Below are 10,738 nucleotides of genomic sequence, written 5' to 3'. Positions count from 1 at the left end.
AGAAAAAGGAGGTAATTATTGTCAAATTCAGTCCACGAGATCTTTCGTAAATATTTCAGTGCAGCAGTTCTCTTCCCCATGCATTTACCAGTCTGGTGTAACAAAGAAATAGGGTGGGGGGGGGGGGGGGGAAACATTTATCGAAAAAAAGCTGAAATTATTAAAAATTTAACACAAGCCGCCCCTGATTACAGGAAAGCATCCGATGTTTAAAGGAAAACAGTGTATTTTTAACAAAACTTCTCTTGATTATACCACATCCTGATGAATTACAATGAACAAAAACGAGAAATGAAAGAAGTGATTGTTCCAGATTATTTAAAAAGAGAAAAAAAAAACACTTTAATTCTGCTTGGAGAAAGTTTAATGCAAGAATTTCATAAGGGGGAGAGGCCTTTAATATTCTTTTCGGTTTCACTGGAGGAACGCAGTTCATGAAATTATCATCATCGACTGCATTTTTCTCTTCTCGGCTACAAAAATAACAGTATTCGTCATAATCACCTCGCAACTGCACGCGTTTCAAACGCGTTCCAGGCTTGAGCCGTTGGTGTAAAAGTATGTTAGTTATTTATTTAGCACGTGATTCATTAAATTTGAGAATATCTATAAAGGCATTTTTGAGACTGGTTTGGGTGATGAAATATACATCAACTGATTCAGTGTAACTGGCTACAGCCATTCTACTGGCCCGTTTTCAAGGTAGCGGTCTTCCAAAACCTTTATCTTTGAAACTTGAAGTCTGGACACAAGTTATGCCCTGTTAGTTCCCAGACCTATTTGTTCCAAAGGGAAAAGCACTGGTTTCAAAAACCATGTCGCTAATTCTGATACAGATTCCGTTCCCCAAATGCTAGGTTTCATTGAAACAATTCATTTCTGCCAGGGACTGTTGACCATGATATGAAAGCTGCCAGATAATGCCTTCATGGAGATTCTATACATTTTCCGGATCCACAGTGATGGTTCCCAGCGATTTCGAAGTTTGAACAGTTTTATGTAGTCGTCAATCGACAATTTCGAGGTCTTCAAGTTCTAAGTCGTCAATATCGTCCTCCTCGAACAAACTTTCTTCAAAAGGTACTCCATTAACGAGGGAAGCGTCCACGTCTCCGTCAGATATATCTACTCCGCCGCAAGCTTCGTCGAGACCGTTTTCATCGGCGTTACTTGTATCGGGTGTCTGACGCGTAAATAAAAGAAAACGGATAACAAAAACAAAAAAAACAAAAAAAAAAAGAACAGATATACATGGGAAACGCCATCTAACTTAGGCCGCGATTCAAATCATGCCGTACAATTCAAGCGTGAATGAAGCTCGCACGAAAGTAGACAAGTCACTGATCTAAATTAACTTTGTCAAACAAGCAACGGGATTGTCTAGGTGCCGGGAGGGAGAGTGGCTCCTACAGAAAAAAAAAAACTCATACAAAGAGAGTGAAAATAGGAAAGGAAAGTTGCGTATAAGAGTAGAGTAAAGGTCTTTTCGAATTATGAGATGAGACCTGAATGCGTTAATACTGTAATAAGGGTGAAAAGAACTGGAGGTCATGGGGGGCCCTGAAAACATTGAATAAGGGCGAAATATTGGACAACGTTTGAGAATTAGCGTCAGATATATTACGGCTACATCGGTGTTACGAAATTGAGCTATTACCTTTGGATCTAAGAGAGAGCAAAGAAGAACTACAGTTACCTGTTGTGCAGAATTTTCGTTAAGAGTTGCACTGGTGGCTTGATTAGTCTTTAATCTCTCAGCAGCGCTACTTGACACATCTACTGTACCAGTGCCATCGACTTCCTTTGCAGCACTGCTCATTTCTTCTAGCGTTATTTCCCTGGCTGATGTACCCTCACCATTTTCGTCCTAAAAACAGAAATGGAGATTTTATGAAGGAACGAGTGCCGTCAATACCAAACGCCCACTTGAGCACAACGCGGGGTCAAGTATTACGGGGGGGGAGGGGGGTACGTTTCTGAAGAAACGGTGGTGCTGCGTCGGTGGAGGGGGGTATTCCAAGATACTTTGGTTTTATCAACCGAGTTGATAATGTAAGTTGGCCACCGTAAAGAGTTACTAAAGTTGACGTATTGAGCGTTAGCCCCTTTGTCAGAGCTCTCACGAAGAGGTAACGCTCGAAAGGTCAAATGGCTATTTTATATTAACAACTGAGTTAATTAATACCTCTCGTAGACACAACACCACAGGTTCTTTAGAAATTTACCCCTCTTAATTCAATTTCAGTTTCTTTTGCAAACGTTACTTCCGTCAATGTGAATGACTTATCGCAAGAGGGTACTCACCCCATCCTCCTCATCTTCTGCTCGTCTATAAATGCTGATATCTTCTGTAGTCTCACCATCATCGGCATCAGCCTCCACCAGCTCAGGTTTGAACAAGAAAACTTCACGACCACTAACCTACCGGAGCAAAAACATAGGTGATCACTCCTCAGCCCTTGAACTCCTAGGAGTGACCAAGATAAAGTTTCCCATTACAATAACAGTACAAAATGAAGCAAACAAGTTACGAGAATAAAAAAATAGAAAAAAAAAATCCAGTTAGATTATTAGTCGATACAATTCCAAAGTCCCCCAACTGACATCACAGGAACTGTATGGTAGAAAGCGAGAAAAATTACAAACAAGATCTTGGGAGTGAAAAGGTGGACACTCACAACAACAACAACAACAACAACAACAACAACAACAACAACAACAACAACAACAACAATTGTCAACTGCATGTCCAAAAATAATCTGTAGTTCTTACCTTTCCAACAATTCTACCAGACTTAAAGTCATCCTTTTTCTTTGCTTGTTCCTTTTCAAATTTTTCCTTCTTTTCTTTTAACTGAAAAAAAAAAAAAGGGAATGAAATGTCATTCTTAGGGAAGATTTTTTCCTCTCTTAATACACACACTGTACCTTCTAAATGTGCATTTGCAACTCGAGGCAAAATTCAAGATTGAAGACTTACCTTTCTTTTCTTCCATTCCAGAAATGTTTCTAATGTTAACTTTGTCAGGTTTCCACCAAGTTTTGCTCTCTTTGGGCCAAAACAAAACCAAAAACAATTACTAAAATGACTGCATGTAACTACTGTTATAGAGTATCGCAGTAAAAAAGCAATGTGGTGTAAATGCAGAAGGGTTAATGAACAGCTCTTGTTGATGCCAAACATGTGACAAAAGGAGGTTGGGAACAGGGCAGGAAATTAATAGAATAGACACAAGTAATAAATGTGCATCAAATTTATTTTAATACAAAACTTTGCCACTTTGTATGCTCTGCATACCTGTTGCTAAAAATATACCTTATCCTCTCTGAGAATTTCATTCCAGAGACTGTTCTCTGAAAATGAAAGAAATAAAACTGAAATCAGGTCATTCAGCTCACCTCTGTTTCTATAAATTCTTCAAATGATATCTCTTCTTTGATCTCCTTTTCCTGTTTCTTTTTTAACACAAAACCTGGTGGCAGTGCATGTCTATAGATACATTTGGGTCCATTAGGACAACTCCAGAACCAACCATAGAGTCCTTTCTCAACAGCTTCCAGAAAATATTTACAAACCTGAACAAAAAATTAAAATCAAAATACCTTATACAAATCCAAGACATCAATGAAAATTTTAATACTCAATACAAGAATTCCTACTACTAGCAAATTAATTTTTAATAATAATAATAATGATAATAATAATAATAATAATAATAATAATAATAATAATAATAATAACCATGAGGTCAACAGCAACAGGTCAAAGAGAATTTTGTTTAAAAAATTTATATAAGTAATAAAATATAAAAAAAGGACCCACTGAAATTAGTAACGTTAATATTCATACTAGATATGCATTTTTTCAAAGACAGCACCTCAACTGAAATGTTTGCAGAGTAAGTCAGTCTATACAGGTTTGAAAAATTATCATGAAGGCAGACAGATTCTGGTAGCAAGTAATTAATCTCTTAAACATAAAAAGAAACTAAGCTATTCCAGCTGAGAAGTCCTTAAGACAAAACATAACTTTAAACTCCGGAGTGCTTGACCCACAACTGTTAGCAGTTAATTTACAAGTACAACTGTGCGTGAGGAGCTAGACTTAGAGCTACCAAGAAAAACAAATTCAACCAGTCCAGTCGGAGCAGGACTTGAAACTCATGCTTTGAAACCTACATAAGCCATCCTCCTTCTCCTGCCCCAAGTATATTTTAAACAAATTTACTATTTATTAATCATTAGATATTTGAACTCACAATTTCTGTTTTGGGCATTGACTTTTCCTTTTCACCGTGCTTTTTCTCAATAACTTCCTCCAATTTGCTTTGGTCCCACTTGTCCATTGTATCTGAAAAAAGGAACCATTATACCAGCTAAGGGTTAAAACCTTACATAAGAGTTATCTAACTACAACAGACTCTAAGAGCATAAATACCATGGGGCCATTGCTCAAAACCAGTTAGCCATAGTACAGGATCAATTGACACAAACTTGGGTTAGATTATCCTTTAATAAGAGTGAATGTTAGAGCTCTCTCTCCTGCTCAACTTAATCCATACCTCAATCTGCACTTTGAAAAAAAATTATCATTTGAGAACAGATATCAAGTTTAACCCTTTGAAGTATTATTCATTATCTTGTAGGTTAAAGGACAAATGGCTCCAGGCAAAAAAAGTTGTCAGCTCTGGCACATTTGAAACTGCCTACTGTTGAGATTCCTTACCATTTTTGAGCTCCTCCTCCTCAACATCCCTGGCATCGACATATAGACTCCTCTTCTCCCCCTTTCTGTCCAAGGTGATATCATGAGAGAATTTACACTTGTCACCTTTGGAGCATTGGCCTTGTTTGTAAAATGCACACACTACTGACTTGGGATCAGCACCTGTTGTTGTAACATAAAACACGAGAAGTCAGATTACAGTCGAACCTCGATTATCCAGACTCGTTGGGACCTCGGTAAATAGTCCGGATAATCAAGAGTCCAGATAATCGAAAATATGAATATTAATGAGATAGAAATGTAAACAAAAGGTATACAGCAAAGAAAACATCACTTTAATTGTGACATCTACACAGCCTGTATGTATTCACAACTAACGCACCAGAACATTTCTTTGTCTCATTGCACTTGCAAATTTTGAAAAGCGCTCAGGATAATACGCTGTTTCAACAGTCATTTGAAAGGATTATTGGGCTTTTTGCGACTGAGTTTTCAAGATCACAACTAATTAATATTCACGAAAAAAATTGGGACCAGAGAAAAAAGTCCAGATGGTCGAATAGTCTGGATAATCAAGGTCCAGATAATTGAGGTTCGACTGTACTTGCAACTGTCATTGGTTTGCAGTCATTCCTCATCATTGCGTTGTGCATTCAAAGTTTCTTGGTTTTGTGAACAGCATCTCATTTCTCCTTACATTAATACAGCTGAATCATTCATCAAGATAAAGAAAATAAGGTGAATGATTGCTATCCTAAGAGGCTTTGATTGAGAATTGAGTGTTAAGTATAAAAAAAATTCCGCCTACAGGACTCCACACTAACTTTTCAACTCACTAGCCAAGTGGCTGGTGACATCTTACATGTTATAACAATTTCAGTTTGTTTACTAGCCAAACTGGCTAGTGGAAATGTGGAAATCAAAAACCACAAGCCAAAACTAAATTTCTACTAGTCTGTGGCTAGTTGGTTACTGTTAGTGTCCAACCCTGCCCTACGGGATGTTTTTTTCTGCCTTCTCATTACCTTTCTGCTTGAGAAGGCACTGAAATTGTAGGGATAATTTCCATTTTGATCACTCCTGGTTTCTGATAATCTCAGTGCAGGTCCTCTTTCAGAAGAATGACCAAAACTTATCTGATTTAACATCTATCTGGAAGAAATTTATCTTTCACTTTGCAAAATAAAAACCAATCATTTGTGACCTCTCACGAGAAAACGTTCCGAACGGTTAGCCGTTCATCAGCTATTCGAATGGATTCGCATGCTGTTTGAACGCCTCAAGCTATCCGTTCTTGAATATTCATCATCCGTTCAAACCGTTTGAGCTATCAGTTCAAGAAACTTCATCACCTGTTCGAACACCTCTAACTATCCGTTCTTGAATATTCATAATCCATTCAAATGCCTCCAGCTATCCGTTCTTGAATATTCATCATCCGTTCGAACGGTTCGAGCTATCCGTTCAAGAAAATTCATCAGTCGTTCACTTGGCACTTTGGTAACAATGGTAGAGACATTTTTGGTTGATCAAAATCCATATCTACTCTCGTTGAATTCTCCATTTTGTATAAAGGCTGATAGTTTCTAAAGAAACTGTTAGGGGCTGCATCGGTGGGGGTAACGAAATAATTTGGATATATCAACAAAGTTGAAATGGTAAATTGGCCACCGTCAGCTTTTGTAATCGTTATGGTGGCCAATTTACCATTTCAACTTTGTTGATATATCCAAATTACCTCCATTTTGTGATAGTGTGAAATGGCGGTAATTGACACAAGTTGTTAGCAGCTACTAAGGCAATGCATTTTTGATGGATTGACAGGGAAGCTGGGATTATGGAAATTTAATCCTGAATTGAAGTTGAGAACTACCGAATTGTATGCTTTTCGCATGCAAGTTCCTTGGTTGTACCTTATCTTAATCGGTTGAATTCAATAATAAATATATTAATCATAGTCCATTTGAATGCGCCGAAAGTGAAGTCAAGTTATTCAAACGATCAAGTTTCGACTAGCCTGCATTGCAGCCGGACGTGTCACAATCCCCGGTAGAGTCGGTGGTTTAGACTGTCTGCGACGCAGGCTAGTTTCGACTTGTTTCAAGTGATCTTTTCACAGATCGTGTCAAATACCTCGCGTAACTTAACACCACATCACCCAATGTGTGACGCTTTCATGAAATAATCCTTCGCTTTGGCTCAAGACGAGAGCTTGGGATGCCTGGGTTGGCATTCATTTTGACGAAACCATCTGTTCAAATAATTTCTACAGGCGATCACTTGTTTGACTGCTTAGCCGTTTATCCATTCGATCTCATCTGTGAGACTCATCTGTTCAAAAAATTAGCTGTTCATCCATTCGATAATTTTCAGTAGCCGTTCATCCATTCGACCTAATCCGTTCGAAAATTTTAATTACCCGTTCATCTGTTCGACCTAATCCGTTCGAAAATTTTAATTAGCCGTTCATCCGTTCACAGTATCCGTTTCAAACGGCTTTCCTAGCCGTTTGTCACCCGTTCACTTGCCGTTCCATTCACTGTTCAAACAGCTACCGTTAGGAATGTTTTCGCGTGAGAAGTCACATTTCCTTTGTGCCTTGGGGCTGAAAAATTACACCAAATAAAGTCCCAAAAGCATAACGCATTGACCTAGCCAGGTATTGCACCCAGACCTCTCCACTCGAAGTCCAGAGCACAAATCATTAGGCTCCTGTGCCTTCCACTGTACACACAATTTGATAGATTAGCAGCCAATTGAAAAAGAATGATCGCTATCTTCTGTGACTTTTTTTGTAACATTACTGTGTTTCTAATGCCTTCATCTTGGTAAACCCACCTGCAGACACCTTTTGCCCAATAACAGGCTTGAATAGCTGATTTAAATCTTCTTGTTCCTTCTTTTTCTGTTCTGTTAGCTTTTTCTGAAATAACAACAATCATTTTTAAAAAGTTGTTTCCATAGTTGCAGGATACCACTGACAGAAGAGCCTCTCTTTTGAGAAACCTCTACATATGAGATCCCTAACAGTAGTCCTTTGTTAAAAAAAAGTTTGTTTATCCTTTGAATCCAGGAATTTCATTGTAAGGACACCTTTTCTGGTCATGGATGTCTCCAGGTGATTGTTATTAAGAGAAACAACGATTTTCTTGTAAAGGCAGTACTTGTTGCCCATAAATTGTCTGATATATTTGTATGCTATACTTTATATATGAAACACTCACAAGTGTTACCATGACTCCCTCTATGCCAATAGCATGCTATATTGAGGCTTACTGCTTCACTAAAAAAGGCGCAAATGTGTTAAGTGCTACATTTATGTGCTACATTTATGTGCTACATTCTGTATTTAACACAATTTTTCAAAGAAAAACTTACCTTACTGTCCTGCTCCTGAGCAAGCTTCACATTTAAAAAAATATAGCAAGAAAAAAATTACCAACTAAAGACAAACATATAAAATAACATAAACAAAATGTCTGCAACATGGTGTTTTCAACAAAATGTCTTCAACAAAAGGTGTTTTCAACAAAATGGGTGTTTTCAACAAAATGTCTTCAACAACGAAAGGTGTTTTCAACAAAATGTCTTCAACAAAAGGTGTCTTCAACAAAAGGTGTTTTCAACAAAATGTTTTCAACAAAATGTCTTCAACATGAGGTGTTTTGTATTCATGTACAGGAAGCTTTTAGCTTCCTGTACATGAATACAAATATTATTGTCCAGCCAAATTAGCAACCTGAGGTGTTTTCAGCTTTTAGCTTCCTGTACATGAATACAAATATTATTGTCCAGCCAAATTAGCCCTTTAACTCCCAAAAGTGATTAACATGTAAATTCTCCTTATAATCTCCCTACATTATCCAGCAAACGGGTAATGAGAATACTCAAACTTAGCAGGTAGACGTTTTTATCTTGATCTAACGCCAAATTCTTATAGATAATTTAAAAGGAAATATTTAACAGCGGAAGGGGAGAATTAACAAACATATATTAGGAGTTGAAGGGTTCAAAATTAAGTGTGACAAAAAATTAATAGTGGTTACGTAGAATAACTAATGTGTTTCCACACTTGTTATTGAGTTGAGTAAAAGCTTCTTTTTTTTTTGAGACAGTGTACCAATATATGAAAGTGTGTTTGGGCAGTTTATCACAAAAATGTCTGTGCAACATTAAAGCTTAATTATGCCAAAACCTTAAACTCCCATGAGTGACCGAGGCAGAATTTCTCTACACAATATCAGTACAATATCAAGCAAACAAGTGATCAGAATAAGAAAATTTTCCAATGGGGATTTGTTGATTCAATACCAAATTCTCTAAACTAACATCAGAAGAAATGTGTAGGGACAATTACTACTGAGATCTTGTGAAAGAAAGGGTTTATAACCGGAGCATCAAGGAAGTTACAAGATTACAACTCCATTTTGCTATTTTATAACAGTGTACAAACTTTCTCTCAAATTCTCAAAACGTTTCAAGCAGCAACAATTTTCTGGAAAAAAACTTTATTTTAAAAATTTTCTTTTTCTTTAGGACGTTTGACCATACTTTCAGATCAGTGTGGTATGAAACACAGTAACCTATTCGATACTTACAATAACAATATTTCGACTATTATGTCGATTCCACCTATATGTCAACTAATATTATCATAGCTAGGTAATATTACTTGTAGAAGCATTCATAGCTTTCCTAAGGTGAAGACACAGTTGAGCACACAAATTAAATTTTAGTACAGTACATGAGACGTGTTATATTTCAAAAATATATGTAAAAGCCTTCTCTTTGAGTGTTTCACACGTACCTTCCTTGCACTAGGATTTCCACCGTATTTCACCTTATCAAAAAAAGATTGAGCGTTACCTTAAGATAATAATACAAAAAAATAAACGGGAAACATTAAACTTCAGAAAGAAATTCGCAAACCTGTTGAGTCACATGTTTTACGAAGGTCTGTTGCTTCTTGCCTTTCTTGTTTTTCAAGCCAAAAGTTTTATCCTAAAAAAGGTGAGAATCCCAATTATAAGTTGACAGATGGCTAGCTGTATTATCCAAGAAGATGATTAGATTTCCGAATACCTCAATTATCTTTTCTTTCTTTTTCTGTTCGGTTTTTTTCGTTGGTTCGTTCGCCCCTTTTTTCTTCGGTGGCATGATGGCGGATACATTGATTTCCCGGCAAGCAGCGCACAGACGGTGATACTACCCACAAAGCCTTGCACAGCTCAATAGTGAAATTGGCGGGAAAACGAAGGTATTTATTCCATTCGTGCTCAGGGCTTCACGGTTTTCGAAATAGTTGCATGAAAAGTTGTTGTGAAGGGAAGAAAACATATTCTCTCAAAGAAACGCCTCTTGCTTTCAATTAGAATTTACAAAAGAATTGAAAGCTAAAATCACATTTTTCGCTTTATTCAGGGGTAGTGAGGTATCGAAATAAGAGTCATTCCTGTTGCTGAACATTCCGTCAGGAGATCCGAACATAAGCTGCCATTATACGAGCGGCTTCCGAAAATTTCTTAGTTCTAAGTACTAGATATATCCAGATCTCATTGAGGTAGGGCAAAAAACAAACTACATCGGCCACATTCAAGTAGATGTTAATTTTGTAAAAAATGGTAATCGGCTACGAGAATTACCTTGCAGTTTGACTTGGTGTTGTCAAATTGGCAGGAATATTCTATTTTGCCAGGTCAATGTTCAAGTTATGGCTATTAGCTTTCAAAATTTGGCAAATACAAGGCAGTGACACAAAAGCTGTAAGCATAGTGGGGATCTCAATGGGGTTAGCCCTTAGACGTCAAACAGCAAAAAAATTAGGTGTTAGGCGTAAAAATTGAAGAATTTCAACTGTTATTTGTAAAAACTTTCAACCGTTATCTATAACTTCAACAAAAGAAGTTAACTGTCAGCCGTAAAATGACAAAAACTGTTTTCACCGTTAGCTGTAAAATCCATCAACCCACTAGGACCCTCCAGCAGAGCTCTCAAGTTGATTTGTTGGCAAAG

At 37.2% G+C, this 10,738-nt stretch overlaps 1 protein-coding gene across 1 annotated transcript; it reads right to left on the bottom strand.

Annotated features, from left to right (window-relative positions):
* Positions 1 to 208: 208 nt before the first annotated feature.
* On the bottom strand, positions 209 to 9,965 carry LOC111344118 (zinc finger CCCH domain-containing protein 15). Its single transcript, XM_022951325.2, has 13 exons — positions 9,809 to 9,965; positions 9,656 to 9,727; positions 9,534 to 9,566; positions 8,105 to 8,128; positions 7,565 to 7,649; positions 4,727 to 4,888; positions 4,260 to 4,351; positions 3,400 to 3,576; positions 2,981 to 3,049; positions 2,774 to 2,854; positions 2,305 to 2,421; positions 1,697 to 1,867; positions 209 to 1,183 (listed from the first exon to the last, which is right to left on the bottom strand). Exons 1-13 carry the CDS (start codon positions 9,881 to 9,883, stop codon positions 1,007 to 1,009), a joined length of 1,335 nt encoding a protein of 444 aa, XP_022807060.1. The 5' UTR covers positions 9,884 to 9,965; the 3' UTR covers positions 209 to 1,006.
* Between the last annotated feature and the right edge of the window lie 773 nt (positions 9,966 to 10,738).

The sequence above is a fragment of the Stylophora pistillata genome, chromosome 14, assembly GCF_964205215.1.
Source record: "Stylophora pistillata chromosome 14, jaStyPist1.2, whole genome shotgun sequence".
Classification (NCBI taxonomy): Eukaryota; Metazoa; Cnidaria; class Anthozoa; order Scleractinia; family Pocilloporidae; genus Stylophora; species Stylophora pistillata.
This window is presented reverse-complemented; position numbering and strand designations above follow the sequence as displayed.